The 24810-nt window shown below is 41.6% G+C and overlaps 1 protein-coding gene across 1 annotated transcript in view; it reads right to left on the reverse strand.

The window, feature by feature from the left end:
- Nucleotides 1-15186: 15186 nt before the first annotated feature.
- The window catches only part of LOC126412967 (lipase 3-like), a 76150-nt gene continuing 66526 nt past the window's right edge, over nucleotides 15187-24810 (reverse strand). The window contains exon 8 of the mRNA XM_050082859.1: nucleotides 15187-15339. Within this exon, the coding sequence (XP_049938816.1) occupies nucleotides 15187-15339 (153 nt within the window). The remainder of the gene's footprint in view (nucleotides 15340-24810) is intronic.

Here is a 24810-nt window from a genome sequence, read left to right on the forward strand (position 1 = left end):
TATACTGTGAAGGATATATTAATATTATGTTTTTGTGGCGATGTTACTAATATTGGGTGTCAGTTGGTTGGGGTATGTTATTGTGTGCCATTTTGTGTTGAGGGATGAGTTTTCTGGTATGTGTGTGCATTGTATGTTAGCCATTATTTGTTTGGACATCTGAGCTGTGTTAATTTTGTTGTCTTCTGTTGTGTCCTAGGAGCAAACTACAAAATGGAAATTGGGAATTAATTACAGCTTAGAAGATTTATTCTGTAAACAAGGCGAAACGTAACTCAGCGTAATCACTCATGTCCAGGTCCATAGCCAAAGTTCGTCTCCCATAAACACTGTCATAGAAACAGCATTGCAACTGAGAGACCTGCTCCATACTCTAGGAGGCCCCCCAGATGACTCCCTTTCTGGATTGTTTTTTTTTTTTCTTAATTATAATTTCATTCCCCTGCCCCATATGGGCAGGGGAGGGCTGGCAGCAGCACAGTCCACCACTCTTCAGCCAAATGCAGCCAAATGGCTTCAACAAAAATACAAGGGGAACTCTTACATAAAAAACGGGGGTAAAAAGGGGGACATAAAAATACAGTAAATGGAGATGATGGGAGCTAAAATATACACTAATATGGAGACATTGAGTGACAGTTCAAAAGTCAACATAAAGTTAATTCGTTGCGTTCTTAAATACACTGGAGTCAAGCACAAGGTAAAAGCCGGCCACAGTATAAAATTCACACAGAGCGAAACACTTAAAAAACAAACCACTGGAAACGACGAAACACAAAGATTAAAAAAACACTGGTAGGGACCTGCCGAAGGACTGGAGGTTGGAGAGGAGGTAAAAAGAGGGGGGATGGGGAGGCGGGAGAAAGAGGAAAAAGGGGGACAGGGGCGCCCCAAGAGACAGGAGACGGGCAGGATGGGAGATGAAGAGGGAAGAAAAGGCAGGAAAGCGTGCAGAGACACTTTAAGGGGAGTATGGAAGAGGGAGGGGGTGTAGGAGGGCGAAAGCTGCTCAGGAGAAGGAAGGGGGAGGTGAGGGAGCCCTGAGGAGGAGGCAGGAGGAAGGTGCGGTTAAAGGTGGCAGGAGGGGTAGACATCAGAGCGAAGTTCATCATCCAGGAGGGGTAGGTGCTGGAAGTTGCATTGGGTAAGAAGGTGGAGGATGTGGAGATGGAGAGAGGACGGGACACAACGGTAAAGGCACGGCAACAGGCTGGGAGTGGAGAGGAAGGGGTACACCAAGGGAGGGGGGCGGGGGGATCGAGTCGGCGGGCAATATACAGGGTGCAGATCTCTTCTGGGCCGTCGACGCGACTTAATCATGTGGGGCTGCATCCAGATTGGCTACGTCGACTCCATCAGTTTGACTGCTGCATCTCTTGTGGCGCCCTCACTGGAACCACTTTGAAGTATGTTGCGCTGCTGGCACTGGAGCATTGGCACACGGTGCTCTAGAAGGCGGTGGCAGCATCATACGTGCAGTGACCACGCTGTATGAATGCACGGCACAACTCTTCTGTTTCTGTTTTCATTTTAACTGTGTTGTGTGGATTGTGTACTGTCTCGCTGAGCATCCATTGTTTTATGCTGTGTTGATTCCTTGTGCTTAGTGTGCCTGTAGCTGTCTCCTCTCTGAAAATGTTGAAGCTGTGTCTGACACTAGATTCTGATTTTGAGGTGGAGATCGAGGTAGAGCATTGTTTCTTACATTTCTGTTTCCGTAGTGAATTGTACCTTGTAGTCTGTGTTATTTATCAGCCTGTGTAAATTGTCCAAAGTCCCCTTTCGCGATTTTCCGTCTGCATGGGAAGGTCAATCTCAGGAAGAGCTGTAGGTACTCCTATACGGTTTACTGATTCATGAGAAAGGTTTGTGTGTATAACTTATTTGTAAATATTTCGTGTAAATTGGCTGAACTATGGTGAATTAAAGTCTCTCATCATGTTGTTCTAACTGCAAATGAAGGCTAATCTCAACTCGCCCATATTTCTGCACTCGTTGGCTACCCCTCTTCCGGGATCTTGGGAGGTGTAATGGCCTCTGATCGAATTCGTCCAGTGGATTAACGACGAGAACTGATGTGCAGGATAGCCTGGATGTTGTTTTTAGGCAGTTTCCCACATCTGACTACATACGTACTGGACTAGTCACCAGATGTCACATTGCTTGAAGACAGCTGGAGTGCACTAATTAAGTCTCTGTGGATAAGAGATGGTTACAGAACGGACATCTGGCCACCCTCTACAACCAACATTACTAAATCCAGTAGATAATATGTCGACCACGTGAAGACATGGGATAAGGCCGGGGGAAACCGGAATTAGAAGAAGCAAAGGCTAATCTGAGGAACTGCTGTAGGAATTTTGATACTCCGGCTGTAAATACTTAGGGCTACATCTGTGAAATCGGGACGAGTCGCTAGTTTATTATAATTTTACTCCTCGATTATGTTTGGCCATTCGACCATTTTACAGTGATCCTTGTAAACCAAACGTAAGACAAAAATTGTTATAGTTGAGGTGTCCTTCTTGTGCCTGCACATATGTTACGAAAACAATGTTTCTACTTCAGCATTGAGCACTCTGTCTTCAGGCCACAAGTGGCCCATCTGGACTATCCGACCGTCGTGTCATCCTCATCTGAGGATGCAGATAGGAGGGGTGTGTGGTCAGCACACCGCTCTCCCGGTCGTTATGATGATTTTCTTTGACCGGAGCCGCTACTATTCGGTCGAGTAGCTCCTCAGTTGGCATCGCAAGGCTGAATGCACCCCAGTGCATGGCAGCCCGGACGGTCACCCCTCCAAGTGTCAGCCACCACCTGACAGTGCTTAACTTCAGTGAGCTGACAGGAACCAGTGTATCCACTGCTGCAAGGCCGTTGTATTTTCTACTTCAGTGCTGTTGATAAATATAGTGGGTAGTCTAGCCAATCACCCAGACGTAACCTTACAAAGCGTGCTTGTTTCAGATACTTTGAAGGTTTGTGCCTCTGACCTACTGATACGCATTCTGTACAGGCTCTCCCGAATTTGTTGGACTAGATTTTCTGATCGAGATGATAGGGTGGAAACGTATTAGTTATTTTCCCAAGAATGCCAGTCCTGCAGATTTTACAAGAGATACTCTGTGTACTGACTGTGTGTGTCAGCAACTACTGTATATAAACATAAATTGTATATCACAAACCACTTCACTATCCACTCACTAAGCACAAAGAATAAAACATTCCAAGAACTGGAAGCGAGGTGTAGCAAAGCTAATGCAGTGAGCGCTCAGCTACGATCTACTCTCTTCTGCAAGAAGGAAGTCAGTACCAAGACTAAGTTATCTGTGCACCGTTCAATCTTTCGACCAACTTTGTTGTATGGGAGCGAAAGCTGGGTGGATTCAGGTTACCTTATCAACAAGGTTGAGGTTACGGATATGAAAGTAGCTAGGATGATTGCAGGTACTAGTAGATGGGAACAATGGCAGGAGGGTGTCCACAATGAGGAAATCAAAGAAAAACTGGGAATGAACTCTATAGATGTAGCAGTCAGGGCGAACAGGCTTAGATGGTGGGGTCATGTTACACGCATGGGAGAAGCAAGGTTACCCAAGAGACTCATGGATTCAGCAGTAGAGGGTAAGAGGAGTCGGGGCAGACCGAGGAGAAGGTACCTGGATTCGGTTAAGAATGATTTTGCAGTAATAGGTTTAACGTCAGAAGAGGCACCAATGCTAGCACTGAATAGGGGATCATGGAGGAACTGTATAAGGGGGGCTATGCTCCAGACTGAACGCTGAAAGGCATAATCAGTCTTCAATGATGATGATGATGATGATGATGATGATGATGATGAGAACAAAGTAAATGGTTTTAGGAACGTTATGAAAGAAGACACACAGAAAAATGTCTTTTCTGGAAAATAACAGTAACAGTCATATTAACGTACTGAAATCATCACTCACGTAAGTCAGTTATTACTTACAGCAGCCAAAAACACTGCACCTGCTATTAAACAACTGAATACAGATGTATTAGATTTACTTCGGCAGACGTTTAATGCAGCACGATTCGAGATTAGTTTAAAAAATCTCGTCCCTACATAGACTACAGAATTCATCAGCTCACAAGAAGTGGTAATTTTCTTATCTACGATGGCGTTCCTAGAAAAACATGAAAATTTTGAGATGAGTTGATAAGACTGCCCTTGTGATCGGTCAGTGACTTAGGACAACGTCAGACCTGAAAGAAGGCATGAATAGCAGAAAAACATCCTAAGACCGACTGCAGACCGAAACCTGCCCTTTGCATTTCTATTCCGATACTCACCGGCATGGCTTCCCATATGTTGTTCTGGTACTCCTGGCTCTAGATAAACAATGGTGAAATACTTATTGACGTGACGGTCAGATTACTGTTGCGAAAGAGGTCCTAAAAATTAGGATCGGAAGTAAAAGTATGGAAAACGAATGGTTCGTTTAGTTATCTTATTTTTATGTATTCTTACTTTTTTATTTATTAGGTTCGCCTGGACCATGTATACAAAAGCTACTTGTCAAAGGAATGAATGAGCACATGGTTTATAGAATAAATTAATAAAAAACGAAAAAATGGCGGGGGAGTTTACGAACAGATAACACATCACAGATAAACTTCTCAACTACAGTGAGGAATTTCTGTACAGATTAGGAGTGTGCCACAACGAAATCTTTCAACGTGAGTTTGAATACTTGGGGTTTTAGCACTCAATTTTTTTCAGGTTTACTGGAAGCCTATTGAAAATGAAACCCACTGAGTAGTGCACACTTTTCTGCAGAATTCTTAAGGAAGTGTTATGTAAGTGCAAATGTTTTTTGTGTCTAGTATTCCTTGAATGAATCTTGGAGATTTATTCTGAATGAGTCAATACCATCAACAACAAATCGCATGATGTAATTTATGTACGGGGAGTTTGATAATTCGTGAGAAATATCATGATTTTTTCATTGTCCTGATAAATCATAGATTTGGCACTTAGAACCCTTTCACTTGCAGCGGGGCGGGTTCTAAGCTCTGACACCTTTCTGCACCCTCTTCAGATCACAGCTTGACCTAAAAGTCCCCATTTGGCATTTCGGTGCAGAAGTTTCAGTCCCCCTACCTGGATAGGCTATACTCTGCGTTGATAAGAACTGGTTCAACAGACGAAAAAACATCGTTGAAGAAACGTCGATCAAATACTTACCAAACAAAGGTCGCATAAGTCAGGCCTGCAGACATATTCTGTAAGATCGTAAGAAAATATCAGGGTTCGGGATATCAATAACTACCGTAAAAAGATTTAAAGTTCAATTAATTAGGTTTTATTGCCTCTGAAGCAAGTTTAAAATGACTATCAAGTCCGTGTTTACAGCCGAAACTATTGTCATTGCAAGTTGGTTACTGTTTTACTACAAGTCTTCACACGAAAGCAGCCAGAATTTTATAAGTCTGACCCGAATAATTTCATCGTTCAATTGAGTCACTGACCCGCAGCTATTTGCGAGTTACTACATCATGTCGTTCGGTGGTCTTATTAAAAAAAAAGTGCTCGCCATAATTACCCGAGAATGATCACGAAACACCCCACCCGGAGTTGTTATGCCACAAGGGAGTTCACACGCAAATAACTTCCAATCGAATTCACTTAAATTCTTCAAACTTTCACGAAAATGTTTGAAACTGTAGTCGCTTCATATTTCTCGTAAAAGAACAGGCAGAACGAATTCGTTTCATCTCAAATTTGTGTGGCGCGTTTCCACGTGATCTGCACAATAAGACGGTTCCCGAGCTGCTGCTCGAGCCACAGAAGCGCAGTACAGAGCGCTACGCGTTGCGTCGGAAAGCTTAATTCCTATCGGCTGATGATCTAGAGGGCCAATCAGAACAGCCTCTGCCTCAAATACTGTTGGTAATTCCTCTATCATCCAACAGGATTACAGAAAGCAAATTATGTAAGAATTTCTGAATTTTTTCAACAAAATTTAAATCAAACAAACCAAATTCATGGAGAAGAAATAAAAACTTTGAGGTTCGCCGATGACATTGTAATTCTGTCAGAGACAGCAAAGGACTTGGAAGAGCAGTTGAATGGAATGGACAGTGTCTTGAAAGGAGGATATAAGATGAACATCAACAAAAGCAAAACAAGGATAATGGAATGTAGTCTAATTAAGTCGGGTGATGCTGAGGGAATTAGATTAGGAAATGAGGCACTTAAAGTAGTAAAGGAGTTTTGCTATTTGGGGAGCAAAATAACTGATGATGGTCGAAGTAGAGAGGATATAAAATGTAGGCTGGCAATGGCAAGGAAAGCGTTTCTGAAGAAAAGAAATTTGTTAACATCCAGTATTGATTTAAGTGTCAGGAAGTCATTTCTGAAAGTATTCGTATGGAGTGTAGCCATGTATGGAAGTGAAACATGGACGATAAATAGTTTGGACAAGAAGAGAATAGAAGCTTTCGAAATGTGGTGCTACAGAAGAATGCTGAAGATTAGATGGGTAGATCACATAACTAATGAGGAAGTATTGAATAGGATTGGGGAGAAGAGAAGTTTGTGGCACAACTTGACCAGAAGAAGGGATCGGTTGGTAGGACATGTTCTGAGGCATCAAGGGATCACCAATTTAGTATTGGAGGGCAGTGTGGAGGGTAAAAATCGTAGAGGGAGACCAAGAGATGAATACACTAAGCAGATTCAGAAGGATGTAGGTTGCAGTAGGTACTGGGAGATGAAAAAGCTTGCACAGGATAGAGTAGCATGGAGAGCTGCATCAAACCAGTCTCAGGACTGAAGACCACAACAAACCACAGTACGAGCCATCCCTAGAAATGAAACACTAATTAATTTTACACCTAACTTTTCTTCTGGCTGCTTTTATACAAAAGCATGTACACTGGACGTATGTTGCATGACTCCTAATCTCACAACGACGCTTTCGCGTATACTGGCAGCGGGCTATAGATAAGAGTAGTTTCGTGGGCATTTCTCTAGTATTTGGATGTCATGAACGCGTAAGCATCTCTGTACTGTTTGAAATTATAAGCGACCAGTGTAGTCGAATGTGCTGTGCTTCCTAGAGGCTTGCTTGGATCGTCTCTGCTTTCCAAGATGCGCGGCAGATGAGGTGCACCGTTAATCGCGTGATTAGGATATAGAGTAATTGGCAGTGATGCGTCATGGGTAGTAGTATGGCAATAGACCGAATGGTGCGGTTGCTGTTACATTCTGAGGAAGTGGAACATGTTGATTTACTGATTTATTATTTGAGATGAGAAAAGATAATGAAAAATTTTGAAAAGAATATTTTATTATGATTATTTTAATGAATTACAGATGAAGATTAAGGTAATCGATTTCAGATTGTGTACTTTATTGTGGCAGCTTGTAGTTACTCATTCTTGGTTCAGACATCCAGAGACTTGAGTATAGCCGGCCGGGGTGGCCGAGCGGTTCTAGGCGCTACTGTCTGGAGCCGCGCGACCGCTACGGTCGCAGGTTCGAATCCTGCCTCGGGCATGGATGTATGTCATGTCCTTAGGTTAGTTAGGTTTAAGTAGTTATAAGTTCTAGGGGACTGATGGCCTCAGAAGTTAAGTCCCATAGTGCTCAGAGCCATTTGAACCATTTTGAACTTGAGTATATGGAAAGATAAAGAGCCATGCATAATTTTCAATTTTGAATTTGAGGTAGGAATAACGGTTAAATTTTTAATGGCATTTTTTACGAGTTGCATTTTTGAAAAGATCACATTTGATGTTAAAGACTACTTACGTTTGTCCACTCAAGAACTGTAATTTTTTCGTATATTAATGTTCGTGAAGGAAAGAAAGAGATTATTTTTTCAATATAAAACTTTCCTAACCGGAAAAAGAATTCCATTTGATGTTATAATTTATCCCAACTCAATGTCCACATCCAAAGTCCATGTCAGAATATGAGTTATCGTTCTTACTTTTTAGCATTTGCTATGAAGTAAATACGCTTCTGCTTTTTTTTTTTTTTTCAAACAGAGCGCACTGCACCAGGTGCATCTCAACAGTTAGTTGCAGCTCAGCAAATGCGACGCACTTTCGAGACAAAGGCAGCGTCACGGTGTTTCCATTGTGCAACAGCCAAGCCAAAATTAAATAATAAAAAAGGGAACATTGCGTTTCCCCAGGGCCTGTTTATCACTTCAAAACCTTAATGATTCGCAGCACTGAATTCAGACAGTATTCTTGCCATTACGAATGTCTGAACAGACAGCTTACATTGATAGGAAGCAACATTTTTTTTAATAACAACAATCACTATTTTTTATGAAGATAAGTTTCAATACTTTCACACAGTTTTTAATAAAATAAAACATCCATACTTTAGGTCCATACACTCTCCCAGCCTCTTCACAACACTCACACAGCAAAACATAATTGAGTAATTATTTTAAAGTGATTACTTTTACATCATCCAATTATTGTAACGTAAGCAAACATAATTCTAGAAAGACAATTTATATGAGCTGAATCTTTTTGGTTATAGTTTTAAATGATATTATAAGTGAATGAATTACAATCTCTAGCTCTATTTTGCAGCAACAGAAAAGTTATTATGAGTTTTAGGTAAAAATTTTATATCTACGAAAGTACTAAAGGTAATGAACTGAGGTTTTAACAGTATTGTTGTAATATCTGTACATGTCTGTATATGGAGTTAGAAAAGATCGAATACATTTTAATACTATTTATTTAGTTTCAAAGCGAATGAGGGTAACGTACCGATCGCACACCAAGCCAGTCCACTGCCCCAGCGCTCAACATCAGCTGCGCGAAAGAAAGATAAAAAAACTACCTCTCTCTCGGCTACATGGCAACACATACTCTCAGATCTCTTACGTCCCTGTGAAGAATAAAGACTCGGAGTAATCGGCTCCGTTACGCATTTTACAGTCTTTATTCGTATTACGTTCCATGTCTTTCACAATAACATTTGTGTCATCTCCGAAAACAAAGTTTTTGATTCATCCGACATGTTAAGGGACAGATCACTGACATACGCTGGAGCGCAGATCATAAGAACGAAACTAGCTTTCGTATTATGTCTCACTACCAAGTAACTAGGTTCCATTAAACTTGGACCACACATAGAAAGAACTTCTGCAGTAAGGTGCAGAAGGCAACTGAAAGAAATACACAATGAGACGAATAGAAATGAAACTTTTATTGGAGGACAGTAGTTTCGCTAAAGTCACTGCGATTCAGAACGGCCCCCTCGACATTACAAAAGGCGGGACATGGTACTTAATAGGGTGTGTCATGGCTACGTACGGCAGTGCGTGCTCTACAACGTGCTCCATGCTGGCCATAACATTGTTAAGGCAATCTTGGAGCAGGGCGTTCCAGTCGTTCACTAGCACGATGGACGACTCCTAAGTTCTGTTTGGTGCATGCGGACATGCTGCAGAATGTCTCCTCAATGCAACCCACACTCGCTCGAGGGATTTAAATTGGGAGCACTTCCAGGTAAGTCCATTCACCGAATATCGTATCCTTCCAAGAGATCCTCCGACTACGTAGTTTATAACACCATTTGTCTATGGTTGATCTAAATTTTTTATAACTATGTAAATTGTTTGTTGTTGTTGTCGTCTTTAGTCCAGAGACTGGTTTGATGCAGCTCTCCATGCTACTCTATCCTGTGCAAGCTTCTTCATCTCCCTGTACCTACTGCAACCTACAACCTTCTGAATCTGCTTAGTGCATTCTTCTCTTGGTCTCCATCTACGATTTTTACCCTCCACGCTGTCCTCCAATACTATGGTAAATTGGTGATCCCTTGATGCCTCAGAACATGTCCTACCAACTTCTCCCCAATTCTATTCAATACTTCCTCATGTTATGTGATCTACCCATCTAATCTTCAGCATTCTTCTGTAGCAACACATTTCGAAAGCTTCTATTCTCTTCTTGTCTAAACTATTTATCGTCCACTCCATACAAATACACTCAATACAAATACCTTCAGAAACGACTTCCTGACACTTAAATCTATACTCGATGTTAACAACTTTCTCTTCTTCAGAAACGCTTTCCTTGCCATTGCCAGTCTATATTTTATATCTTCTCTACTTCAACCATCATCACTTATTTTGCTCCCCAAATAGCAAAACTCCTTTACTACTTTAAGTGTCTCATTTCCTAATCTAATTCCATCAACATCACCCGATTTAATTCGACTACATTCCATTATCCTCGTTTTGCTTTTGTCGATGTTCATCTTGTATGCTTCTTTCAAGACACTGTCAGTTCCGTTCAACCGCTCTTCCTGCTCCTTTGCTGTCTGTGATGGAATTACAATGTCGTCGGCGAACCTCAAAGTTTTTATTTCTTCTCCATGGATTTTAATACCTACTCCGAACTTTTCTTTTGTTTCCTTTATTGCTTGCTCAATATACAGATTGAATAACATCGGGGATAGGCTACAGCCCTGTCTCACCCGCTTCCCATCTACTGCTTCCCTTTCATGTCCCTCGACTCTTATAACTGCCTTCTGCTTTCTGTACAAATTGTAAATAGCCTTTCGCTCCCTGTATTTTACCCCTCCCACCTTCAGAATTTGAAAGAGAGTAATCCAATCAACATTGTCAATTGCTAGAAACGTAGGTTTGCCTTTCCTTAATCTTTCTTCTAAGATAAGTCGTAGGGTCAGTATTGCCTCACGTGTTCCATCATTTCTACAGAATCCAATTTGATCTTCCCCGAGGTCGGCTTCTAGCAGTTTTTCCATTCGTCTGTAAAGAATTCGTGTTAGTATTTTGCAGCCGTGACTTATTAAACTAACAGTTCGATAATTTCCACATCTGTCAACACCCGCTTTCTTTGGGATTGGAATTATTATATTCTTCTTGAAGTCTGGGGGTATTTCACCTGTCTCATACCTCTTGCTCACCAGATGGTAAATTGTTTACTACGCTAAATAATTTTCTGATGGCATTTTGTATTTAAAAATATCTGTGTGTATAAACTGTTGATGTAAATTTGACATTTATAAGAAATGATCACGCTGAGGGACAATGTAAGAAATAGGTGTTATGTAAAAGCCAGTGTGCTTTTGTTTGAAACGAAAGTAGCTCTGGGGACTGGAAAAGACGGCAAGGCCATTGGCGCGCAACCTAGAGCAGGCGCGGGAAGTAAGTCACACAGTCTGTAGGCAGCAGTGATTGAGGCAACACTCTTGTGGAACAGGAGAAGCTTTGCCTGCTAATTTAGACAAAAATGTCTCGGGTGAAGAGTGAAAACGGCTTACGGCATAGCTGCGAGTTGTTGGGGTATTGTAGGTAAAACTGAACGACGACATGTAGGCCGTACTGTGGGTAGAGTAGCCGCTATAACTGTTCGCCACGCTCAAGCCTACAGACACGACACAAGATTTTTTGTTTTGATGTTTTACTTTTGTACAGCGTGAACCATTAATTTAAACTGTGTTTTATTAGTGAATAGTCAGTATTGAACTTTAAAGAAACTGGTTCACCCTGTTATTTCATCCTAATCATATACCTATCTAGGGTTCCTTCCTGGTGTTTGATTATTCAGAGTATCCTGTTTTACAGTCTTATGAAGAGCCAAGTGAATATAAAGATGCACCATTTGTATTGTTTTTGTGTAAATAATGAGACATATGTGTGAGGGACTAAATCCTGTAGTAATGAAATTACGTCTCAGTAATGGAAGAGTGTAAATTGAATAGAGTGAATTTAAATGAAATTTTGCATCATAAAGTTAAAGAGTTCATAAATATTTTCATCTTGAGCAATAGTTAAAGAAAAGTTGTCTTAGTTGTTTCACTGAACGGTGCAATGAAAATTTTAATAAGAGTACTAACACGTCCATATTTTAGTACATTAGAGAGAAATAAAGTCAAACAGTTCTTGTTTTAAAAGTTTTCTTAACTATTGTAAAGCGTTACAGTAAAAGTTTGTTTGCGTAAAATTCAGTCATAGTGAAGCAAAGTTACTAGAATCTGTTAAATGACTATACAGAGTTAGCTCAAAGAGTAATAGCTTTCGAAAGTAAATTCCAGTAAGAAAGAGGTTTTCTTGAAGTGAAATGTTCAGCATAAAAAGTGTGTGCTTTAGTGTCGAAGTATGTTAGTATTTAAGTTTTTTGATTATGGAAAGTGCTTTTATAAAGGTCCCGCCTGGCCAAATTTTTTTTGCTTCCTTGACGTTATCTGCTGAGATTTTTTTCTTTTAAAAACGTAATGTATAAGGTTGTAGTAGTCAACTAATTCAGTGTCTGCACCAATATTGTTTACGTCGAGTATCATTCATTTGAAAAAGCGACTTAACCAGTAGCAAGAGAGTATGCAAAATTCATATTTCTGCTTTTCCAACACTTCACTATTGCATTGCCTGGATCACCTGGCGACCGTTAGTACATATTTTAAAGCATTAAATGAACTTGGAACTGAGTTGTCCTAGCTTCAATATAATACTATTCTTTCTGCGTTTCTTTCCATCCGCTGGGTAAGATCTTAGGAAAAGAACTGAACAGCCTGATTTACTTTTCCATTAGACACAGCACACGGTCGAATCCTGTAAAAAAAGTAGCTATATTGGTTAACTTTTCCTATTAACAGGACTATCCTCCCATAGTGTACTTAATTAGGGAACTAAACAAAATTTAGTAAGAGGGTTATACACCTAAATCTACATGGATACTCTGCAAATCACATTTAAGTGCCTGGCAGAGGGTTCATCGAACCACCTTCACAATTCTCTATTATTCCAATCTCGTATAGCGCGCGGATAGAACGAATACCTATATCTTTCCGTACGGGCTCTGATTTCCCTTATTTTATCATGGTGATCGTTTCTCGCTATGTAGGTCTGAGTCAACAAAATATTTTCGCGAGAAGAAAGCTGGTGATTGGAATTTCATGAGAATATTCCGTCGCAACGAAAAACGCCTTTCTTTTAATGATGCCCAGCCCAAATCCTGTATCATTTCTGTGACACACTCTCCCATATTTCGAGATGATGCAAAACGTGCTGCCCTTCTTTGAACTTTTTCGATGTACTCAGTCAGTCCTATCTGGTAAGGATCCCAAACCGCGCAGCAATATTCTAAAAGAGGAAGGACAAGTGTAGAGTAGGCAGTCTCCTTAGTAGATCTGTTACGTTTTAACTGTATGGCTCACAGTACCGTTGACCGGTGAGTATCCGTGTACAAAGATTATTCCCATGTGAGATTGTGCCACCCCACACCGTAATACCTGGACCACAAAATAGATCATTTTCGACAAAGCTGGACGTATCCTCGCTTGGTGACAGGTAGGAACACGTAAAGCACCCAGGAACATCGTCGAAGTGATCGTATCGGTGGTTCAGATGTTAGGGTGTTTCGCAGCACGTCCACGTGCAGCCACAATCATTCAGTAGTTGTAAACCACGCTCCTGGGAAAATGGAACGCCCTACCGCTAGTATCCCTCACCAAACTTGTGGCCAGCATGCGCGCACGTTGGAGAGCATGCATTGCCTTTCGTGGTGATCACGCACGCTATAGAGAACCATGTCCCAGCGTTTGTAATGTCCAGGAGACCATCATAATGCGCGGTGACTTCAATGTGATTATTGCCTTTGAATTAAAGCGTAATTTCTGTGCGTCTCACTGTGGATTTCTTTCAGTTACCTGTTGTACTATACTGTAGCAGTTCTTTCTGTGTATGGTACAAGTTTCATTGTGCTATGTTACTTGCCAGTGACAAATGGCGCCAAATTTACTTTCATCTTTAATTTTTGCGCAAGGGTACATCAAGAAAAGCAACGGACTATTAAAATGGATGAAATGAAATGATCGTATGGCATTGTTGGCTGGGAGGTCCTCTTCGAGTTCGGCCGCCAAGTGCGAGTCTTGTTTCAGTCGGCGCCACATTGGGCGACTTGCGGCCGATGATGAGGACGAAATTATGATGACGACACAACACGCAGTCCCCGAGCGGAGAAAATCTCCAACCCGGTCGGGAATCGAACTCGGGCCTAGTGTATGAGAGACAAGCACTGTGGCGGTACGTCACATAAATATTGGCATTTTTAGCGGTTGTAAATCGTAGTTTACGTATTTTATGAATATAATTAGTGTAAAAGATATAGTTAATGTTCTTGAAACAACTGATATGCAGCGATAGCATCTTTATTTAACGTCTATGAAAATAAAAAAAGATCGAAATAGACGCGATTGTACGGCCGAGGAGGAAGGACGTATTTTGTGGAACACACACTGTTTTGTTTCGCTATACGGAAGGCAGCCATTGAGCGGCTACATATATTTTATGTAAGTTATTCGTATTTCTGCTTAAATAAACTTGTTGTTATTATTACGAAATGAATTTCTTTGTAATAGTTGTCACCTCAAATGCTCGCCGTGGCTAATTATTTTTAATAAGCATTTTTTCAGTAAATTGCGCTGCGAGAAGCTCATCTTACGATGCAGCCTCTGGTCGGCCATTACGCGCCAAAGTATTAATTTATTTTTCAGTGTTTAACAGTAACTGTAAATGCGAGAGATTTCGTTACAAGAACCTTTTTAAATTGCAACAGACAATTAATTTACGTTAAAGTTCATGTTTTTAAATTATACAGATTCCATGAGTTCAGTAAGTTTTATCTTGGGCGCTCCACGGCAACAATCGAAATTCTCTCAAGCCTTGCTTTGCAATCAATAAATATAAATTAACAAAATTACATTCAATTCAGTTAACGGCAACTATATTTTAGTCATCACGTTCCAAATCTTAAGTTGGTACATGAATAACTGAGGCCCTTCGAGAACCCGTTTCATATATACTTATGCACGTAAGTAAAAGCGGTAAGAATAGACAATATCCCTGAGAGAAAGAATCTTGCTGATAAAATAAAAATAAAAATATATAAAATATATATGTAGTAATTTCTTTTGTATACGACGTAACGTGTGACACAAGACGTCACAGCACGTTACCACCCAGCTAAGCAGGCGGACAATCAAATGGATAAAACCAGTAGATGAAATGTAGAAATGAATTTAAATTCATTATGAATATTCGAACGGTAGAGGTTAAGACTTTATAATATTTATTGATACAGTTGGTTTACTCTTTTGACATATTTTTTTTAACACAGTATTTCCATCTTGATGAATTTGAAGAGAACACCCGCTACAGGTCACACGTAGCGGCTCATCAGACTGACAACTTTGTTGTACACCAGGTCCCTGGCGTGAATGGCCCACATGAAATCGAGGTGGCTAAACGTGTCCTGTGTAACGAGGAAGCGGCCGATGCAGTTTGGCAGCTGCTTGTACAGTCTGTCGACGTCCTGTAACAGAGGTAATAGGATTTCAGCAAGCGCGTAAAACCATGATACTGAAATGAGCGTCATAGCCTCCAGTTTTGGTCTGCTCTCAGGTTATCAGCTTCTTCTGTTGTGCATAATATATTTAAGAGTACTTTCTGTTTTGTTATAAATCAGAGGAATAAATAATGGTAATGTGATACATACTACTATGTTCATGTATTTATCTATCAGGTTCTATATGGCCATTACATTTGGCCATAGAACAAATCAGATCGCTGATTAGAAAATTTGTATAAGAAAGATTAACAACAAACGAAAAGGGGGTTGGGTTGTTGGGGGGAGGAGACCAGACAGCGAGGTCATCGGTCTCATTGGATTAGGGAAGGACGGGGAAGGAAGTCCGCCATGCCTCTCAAAAGAACCATCCCGGCATTTGCCTGGAGCGGTTTAGGGAAATCACGGAAAACCTAAATCAGGATGGCCGGGCGCGGGATTGAACCGTCGTCCTCCCGAATGCGAGTACAGTGTGCTAGCCACTGGGCCACCTCGCTCGGTAATAACAAACCAACACATTGTGATGGTGTATAAGAATAAATATCACATTACTGAAAAAAATTCTGCATCTATAGCTACACTCTGTGAAACACTGTGAAGTGTTTTTGAAAGATATAGCCGCCATTTTACTGTACAGCAGGTTTTATTCCACAATCTAGATTTCGGTCTTAAGCCATGATGAATTGTTACGGGTATTAAAAATCATTAAACTTGAGCAGAGCACAAGTCATCGTCACAACATGTATCTTCGGTTATATAAACGAATTTTGTCAAAAGTAAATGTCCACTGTGAAGTGCATGGCAGAGGGTATGTCCCACTGTAACAGTTATTAGGGTTTCTTCCCTCCCATTCACGTATGGAGCACGGGAAAAATGATTCTTAAAATGCCTCTGTGCGTACTATAATTAAACTTATCTTGTCCTCACGATCCCTACTGGAGCGATATGTATAGGGTTGCAGTATATTTCTGGAGTCATCAATTAAAGCCACTCCTTGAAGCTTTGTTAGTAGACTTTCTCGAGACAGTTTCCGCCTATCTTGAAGACTCTGCCAGTTCCGTTCTTTCAGCATCTCAGTGCCACTCTCCCGCGGGCCAAACAAACCTGTGGCTATTCGTGCAGCCCTCATTGTATACGTACAACATTCTCTGCTAGGCCTGTTTGGTATGGGTCCCAAACTCTTAAGCAGCATTATAGGATGGGTTGCACAAGTAATTTTTAAGCAATCTCGTTTGCAGACTGATTGCATTTCCCCAATATTCTACCAATAAACAGAAGTCACCTACCTGCTTTACTGACGACAGAGCCTATGTGATCGTTCCACTTCATGTCCCTACCAAGCGTTACACCTTAGTACTTGTGAGAGATGGCCGATTTCAACTGTGACTCACAAATATTATTAGGATGGTGCATAAGTTCGTAGTGTTTTTATTTTGCATGTTGGTATTTCGGTTGCTGTGGGTTCATTTATCGATTGACGTTTTTATTTGTAATTCACTATTGCTGTTTGAGTTAACATTACGTCATTTTGTCATTTCGAGCCTGTTGGTGGACCCGTAGACGCTACAAAATGGAGTGCCAAGTGGAGAAATCGACATATTCTTCTGACTGAGTTCAATAGAGGGGTGACAGCAGCGGAGAGCTAGAAACATTTGCGCCATGAAGGGGGATAATGCTTTTACACAGAGCACGGCAATAAAATGGTTTTCTCCTTTTAAGGGGAATCGTTTTGAAGTTAGTGACCTTAGGGATATGATGGAGCTCGTTTAAACGCATTAATCCACAATAATAGCGTCAGTGTGCTCGATAACTGGCAAATGTGATGAACTGTGATCATTCCCACTTCGTTCGACGTTTGAGTGCAATGGAGAAGATTCAGAAATCGAGTGTATGGGTACCACATACTCCACGCCAAAATCACAAAAATAAAATACTGAAAATTGCCATAATGAACGGTAAACCATTTTATTCGACAATGATTTCGGAGTTTTCACCAAATACAGACATAATCTCTTTACTTACGAGTGCTGTATTTTGACAAACCACTAAGAAGCAATCACGTTCCATTCTCATCTTCTTTCAGTCTGAATTTGAGCTGAGAAAGTGATCAGGAATGGCCGAATGCGAATTTTTCGGGAGAGCGCGATTATTACCTACAGGATTTTGAAATAAAGGGAGCTCTGTTCGACAGAGAACCTAAAACAATTTTTGCTGGGGAAAATGCAAAGGATCCTGAATCATTCAGCCTTACACTTTCCCAAATTTCCTCATTTAGGTAGACATCTGTCACTTCTTGCAATGTAAAAAGATCATTTCCCGCATTAAAGAATCTTCCGGAAGGCCAATGCAAGAGCCTGAATGAGGAGAACTTGGATTATTATTTATTTATGCTGTGGCTTTTAGTGCCGGGAGTCTCTGAAAATTTGTTCAGCTCGCCTTCGATCTAGCTTTCTTCATTTAAGCAGAGGTGCTGCACCTTTAAGGGAACTGGGTCAGTCACGGAAAAAAGGAATTCGGAAGGAACTGGCTGTGGCCTAGGGTAAGGGACAGACCTCGGCATTTGCCTAACTGAAATGGAAAAACCACACAAAGCCGTTTTCATGGTTGCTGGCGGATGGTTTCAAACCATCTCGATTCCCTAATCCATGGACTCCTAGCTCAACGGCTCAACGTGCAGGGCTACCCCGCTCAGTAAAGATTCTGGGAAAACTGGTTGTTGTACATTATTTTAAAATAAGATTAAGTGCATCGTAACAAAAGACTGAATTCTGACACTGCATGTTTTTCCATTAATTGTGAATGTTTAGTCATTTGATAGTAAATGAATACAGGCAATTTTAAAGTTGAATTGTACAGTTATTATAGCATTACAAGAGCGTAAATACATTTTCGACATGGAGGGGGGAATTCAGGGGGCAGCTGATCCGAACACATTCAAACAACCCGCTGAAAAAACCTTTTAGAAAGGAACGAACTGTAGAATGTGATGTCATCACATACCCCTTCCGCTCTTCACAAACCTCTCGCCATCTTTTCGTATCAGAAATGGTTTTCGTTGTAAGTAGGCTGTTTATATTTTCTTATTGGCAACGTTACGTAGCGCTCTGTATGAAAATCAATGGCTGTGCTGTGTGCAGTCTGTGGTTAGTTAGCATTGTTGTCTGCCATTGTAGTGTTGGGCAGCTGGATGTTAACAGCGCGTAGCGTTGCGCAGTTGGAGGTGAGCCGCCAGCAGTGGTGGATGTGCACGTGTGTTAACAATTCAGCAAGCGACTGGTTAACAGCATTGCTGGTTCTAAGGACAATTAAAAAAAAACTTTGTGAGTGCACAAGTGGTGGTTTATGGACTTGCTATAATGTCCGCAAGACTCTTCGATGGTGATTGTGCACCTGCACAGTTGCAACAGATGGCTGCTGGCCATCTCTACAAGGACTACAGTGGGTCTGCATCTTTGATGGCCCACCAATACCATTATTTCTACAAGGACTACAGTGGGTCTGCACTTTTGATGGCCCACCAATACCATTATTTCTACAAGGACTGCAGTGGGTCTGCACCTCTGGTGGCCCACCAATACCGTAATCTGTACCAGGACTACAGTGGGTCTGCTCTGTGATGACCTACATACCAATATTCTTCAAAACTTCGACTGACTCTGCTGTGGGTTTGCTCTGTTGTGGCCCATTACCTGTCTGCATGTCAAGAGTCAGCACTGTCTTTCCGTTGGAAGGACAACACTACTTCTTCAAGACTGCATGGAAATCCACTACTTCCGTGTGCATTCTCTTTTACTGCTCAGACTTTGAGAAAAAAAAACACTGCAATTTTACTGTGATGAATGATCAGGACTGTCTTTATGGATTGTGAGAAAATTTTAGCTCTTCACCAACATTGTATCAATAAGTGTGTGCATTTGATATCTTTGTTATTGTAATTATGAAAAATTTTATCAAATCATTATTGGCCACTGCCCAAAACAATTTGTAAAATTTTTTGTGGGGAGCATGGGAGCTATGTAAGTAGGCTGTTTATACACTCCTGGAAATGGAAAAAAGAACACATTGACACCGGTGTGTCAGACCCACCATACTTGCTCCGGACACTGCGAGAGGGCTGTACAAGCAATGATCACACGCACGGCACAGCGGACACACCAGGAACCGCGGTGTTGGCCGTCGAATGGCGCTAGCTGCGCAGCATTTGTGCACCGCCGCCGTCAGTGTCAGCCAGTTTGCCGTGGCATACGGAGCTCCATCGCGGTCTTTAACACTGGTAGCATGCCGCAACAGCGTGGACGTGAACCGTATGTGCAGTTGACGGACTTTGAGCGATGGCGTATAGTGGGCATGCGGGAGGCCGGGTGGACGTACCGCCGAATTGCTCAACACGTGGGGCGTGAGGTCTCCACAGTACATCGATGTTGTCGCCAGTGCTCGGTGGAAGGTGCACGTGCCCGTCGACCTGGGACCGGACCGCAGCGACGCACGGATGCACGCCAAGACCGTAGGATCCTACGCAGTGCCGTAGGGGACCGCACCGCCACTTCCCAGCAAATTAGGGACACTGTTGCTCCTGGGGTATCGGCGAGGACCATTCGCAACCGTCTCCATGAAGCTGGGCTACGGTCCCGCACACCGTTAGGCCGTCTTCCGCTCACGCCCCAACATCGTGCAGCCCACCTTCAGTGGTGTCGCGACAGGCGTGAATGGAGGGACGAATGGAGACGTGTCGTCTTCAGCGATGAGAGTCGCTTCTGCCTTGGTGCCAATGATGGTCGTATGCGTGTTTGGCGCCGTGCAGGTGAGCGCCACAATCAGGACTGCATACGACCGAGGCACACAGGGCCAACACCCGGCATCATGGTGTGGGGAGCGATCTCCTACACTGGCCGTACACCACTGGTGATCGTCGAGGGGACACTGAATAGTGCACGGTACATCCAAACCGTCATCGAACCCATCGTTCTACCATTCCTAGACCGGCAAGGGAACTTGCTGTTCCAACAGGACAATGCACGTCCGCATGTATCTCGTGCCACCCAACGTGCTCTAGAAGGTGTAAGTCAACTACCCTGGCCAGCAAGATCTCCGGATCTGTCCCCCATTGAGCATGTTTGGAACTGGATGAAGCGTCATCTCACGCGGTCTGCACGTCCAGCACGAACGCTGGTCCAACTGAGGCGCCAGGTGGAAATGGCATGGCAAACCGTTCCACAGGACTACATCCAGCATCTCTACGATCGTCTCCATGGGAGAATAGCAGCCTGCATTGCTGCGAAAGGTGGATATACACTGTACTAGTGCCGACATTGTGCATGCTCTGTTGCCCGTGTCTATGTGCCTGTGGTTCTGTCAGTGTGATCATGTGATGTATCTGACCCCAGGAATGTGTCAATAAAGTTTCCCCTTCCTGGGACAATGAATTCACGGTGTTCTTATTTCAATTTCCAGGAGTGTATTTTCTTATTGGCAACGTTACGTAGCGCTCTGTATGAAAATCAATGGCTGTGCTGTGTGCAGTCTGTGCTAGTTAGCATTGTTGTCTGCCATTGTAGTGTTGGGCAGCTGGATGTTAACAGCGCGTAGCGTTGCGCAGGTGGAGGTGAGCCGCCAGCAGTGGTGGATGTGGGGAGAGAGATGGCGGAGTTTGGAAATTTCTAAGACTGGATGTCATGAAATGTTATGTATATTATGATTTTACAACACTATTAAGGTAAATACATTGTTTGTTCGCTACTAAAATCTTTCATTTCCTGACTATGCCTATCAGTAGTTAGTGCCTTCCGTAGTTTGAATCTTTTATTTAGCTCGCAGTAGTGGCGCTCGCTGTATTGCAGTAGTTCCAGTAACGAAGATTTTTGTGAGGTAAGTGATTTGTGAAAGGTATAGGTTAATGTTAGTCAGGGCCATTCTCTCGTAGGGATTTTTTTGAAAGATTGCGTTGCGCTAACAAAATATTGTGTGTCAGTTTAAGCACAGTCATGTATAATTTTTCTAAGGGGATGTTTCATCGTAACTGAATACCGCATAGGTCACCAGATTGGCGATATTTTGCCATTTGAGCGACTAATGATAGAATATTTAGCAACTTTTTAAGGAAATACAGTTATTAACGTTTGGGCGATAGTTTTGTCGTTCAACGCGATTTTTGAGCTTCGCAGGCAAGTCCAAGTTTATTTTTATGCTCTGATACGTCCTTGAACGACCGCACCTTAATGAACATAGAACGTGATTTGCTTAGGGTCATTGATGTGACTAGTGTTATCTATAAATCTACCCAAATTAAATCGAGAAAAGTAATTTCGGAACGTGCTGTTTAATTTTATATCCTAAAGTTCGAGGCCTTAAGCAAATTAAGGGTTTCTTATTAGCAATCTGGCACTGCTACTCGTGGTTTCAATAAGATGACGCTGCCGCGCAAACAGGTAACAACATAATGAGTCTTCTCGAAGGGTTTTTGGAGAAAGTGTCATCTCAAAAAAAAACTATGGTCCCTTCGTCTACCGGACCTTATTCCACCAGATGTTTTTATCTGAGGAGCAGCAAACGCACTCTTTGTGAACTGAAAACTGAAATAACTGAGATACAAATCGTACTCAGATCTGCAGAAAGTGTTTTCCAATAAAATTAAGCGTGTTCCGATTTCCATAGCCGACCGTGGACGTTATTTCCAACATACGTTTCAACTGCACAGCAACGTTCCTGACACCTTGTATAAGTACAATAATTATCTTATTACACTGTTCGACATGGGTTCTATTTCTGATATTAAAGTATGTGCTTCTAGACCATTTTACCGTGGGAAATTCAAATATGTAAACAAAATATCGTTGTCAGGGATACTTTTTATGTAATATGTATATATATGTATATTCACAATTCATGGCAAACACAGAGACGTTATAGAGAAATACGGGTATGTTGCCACATCCAGTAGTGATATAACGTGATAATTTCTTTTGCAACAGCAGGTGGGAAGAATCAGACATCATTAGGTTGTCCCCCGCCACACCTATGTCATTAAGACCACCTGAAACATCTCATTAACTCGAACGGCGACAGCAGTAAAGCTTCACGCCTCCTAGGGGCAGGTGTATCGAGTTTACAACAGTGGTGTTAGCCGCAATTGTGTCAGTATTAACGAGTGGGTGTTTTGGCTGACAAGTAACTGTCTGTCATATTTCCGAGCACGGTTGAATTTTTTAGTTCCTGTGTGTAAACTGATTGAGCCTGGTGCTGAAGGTAAAACGACTACTTGTTTTTACACATCAGTGTTCCTCTAGTTCCCTACTATTAATTTAATACAGGTGTATTACCAAAGTGGTATTTTTAAATTTGCAGAAATGCCACGTCGTCGTGGATGTCTATATAAGCCGGACAACTTCTGCTACATCTGTGGGAAGTTCACTTTTGCCAGAAATAAGAAGAAAATTTCTTCAGTCATAAAGAGAGCATACAAACATTACTTTGGAGTAGAGGTAGGAGACCAAGATAAAGAATAGACACCACATTTCTGTTGTGCTACATGTTACTGCAAACTAATTCAGTGGTGGAAAAATAAAGAGAATGAGAATGTGGCGTTGTTTGCTGTTCCCATGGTGTGGAGAGAGCCTAAGGACCATGTTACTGATTGTTATTTCTGTCTAACAAAAATTCAGCGTTTTACAAACAAAGAGTCGAAGAGGCACATTGTTTACCCAGATCTGCCTTCAGCGAGAATACCAGTGCAGCATTCCGACAACCTTCCAGTACCTTCAAGAGCTCGAGGTCAAATTCCGAGTGACAGTGAAATAAGCAGTACTGAAGAAATCACAGATGATGATTCTTTATATCACTGCACAAGTGAGTCATCGCCACATTTGTTAACACAGGCAGATTTGAATGATTTAGTACGTGATCTAGGACTAAGTAAACAAAAGGCGCAGCTGCTTGGTTCAAGATTATAAGAGTGTAATCTACTGCACCGAAATACTAAAATCAGTGTGTTCAGGCACAGAGAACATGCCTTTATTTCTTATTTTTCAACTGACGAAGCACTGACATTTTGCAATGACGTTGCTGGCCTGATGAAAGTGCTGATCTTCCCTTATATTTCACAGGAGTGGAGACTTTTCATAGATGCATCGAAAACAAGTCTGAAGGGTGTTTTGCTCCATAACGGAAACAAAATACCCTCTGTTCCAGTAGCTTACGCTAGTTTGACAAAAGAGAATTACGAATTCATACAAAGGATGCTAAATTCATTAAAATACAATGAACACAAATGGAAAATATGTGCAGATTTCAAGGTAATTGCTGTGGTACTGGGAATGCAACAAGGCTACACAAAGTATGCCTGTTTCCTTTGCGTGTGGGATAGTCGAGACCGAAATTCTCACTACGTGAAAAAGAAATGGCCTAGGCGAAGATGGGAAGTTGGCGAAAAGAATGTACAACGTGAAAGTCTGGTAGCTCCTGAATATATACTACTTCCACCGCTTCACATCAAACTTGGCCTGATGAAACAATTCGTGAAGGCCATGGATCCAACAGGCTGTGGGTTTTCATATCTAGCTACCAAATTCCCCCGTCTTTCAGCTGCAAAAATAAAGGAAGGTGTTTTTGTGGGCCCACAAATCAGGGAGCTGCAGAAAGATACAAATTTTGAAGCATATTTGATAAAGAAAAAACCGCATGGGACTGTTTCAAGATGGTGTCGGAAAACTTCCTCGGAAGAAGAAGAACTACTGACTACAAAGCAATGGTGAAGGATATGATCAAAGCATATCAGGATTTGGGGTGCAATATGTCTTTGAAGGTACATATGATGGACTCTCATCTGGACTACTTCACAGAGAGTTGTAGTGACGTATCGGATGAACATGGGGAAAGATTCCATAAAGACATTTCTACCATAGAAAGGCGTTATGAAAGGAAGTGGGTACCTTCTATGTTAGCAGATTAGTGCTGGAATATCATTCGAGAGAAGAAAGATTCACAATACAAGAGAAAAAAGTGATGTGCATTACAAGGCAGTGGCTCATTGTTTGTCAATTTTCTGTAATTTCTCATGTCAAATAAATGCTTCAAAGTGTATACACAAAGGTTACTGTGTTATACGTTAGATCCCACCCTCCATTAATGGTATGAACTTATAACATCATAAAGATGTGCATTTGTTTGTCGAATTTCACCTCACGTTTGCTGCACTATATCAGAAACTGAAAAGAGAAATAAAATTGCGATTACTCATAAACTATCCCTGACAGAAAAAAACCAAGAACAGTTTTCAATTCAGCACTCAAAATACAACTAGGATCACAATATTTTTTTATCAGAAATAGAAAAAAAGTTTTTCTTGTAGAACAGTGTTATAAATCGACTTCAGATTCCTCTGAAGTAAATTCCTTCTCAGTTACTGTAAAAGTTGAGAAGATGTTTAATATGAACATTAGTGTC

This window comes from Schistocerca serialis, chromosome 7, assembly GCF_023864345.2.
Source record: "Schistocerca serialis cubense isolate TAMUIC-IGC-003099 chromosome 7, iqSchSeri2.2, whole genome shotgun sequence".
In the NCBI taxonomy this organism is placed as follows: domain Eukaryota; kingdom Metazoa; phylum Arthropoda; class Insecta; order Orthoptera; family Acrididae; genus Schistocerca; species Schistocerca serialis.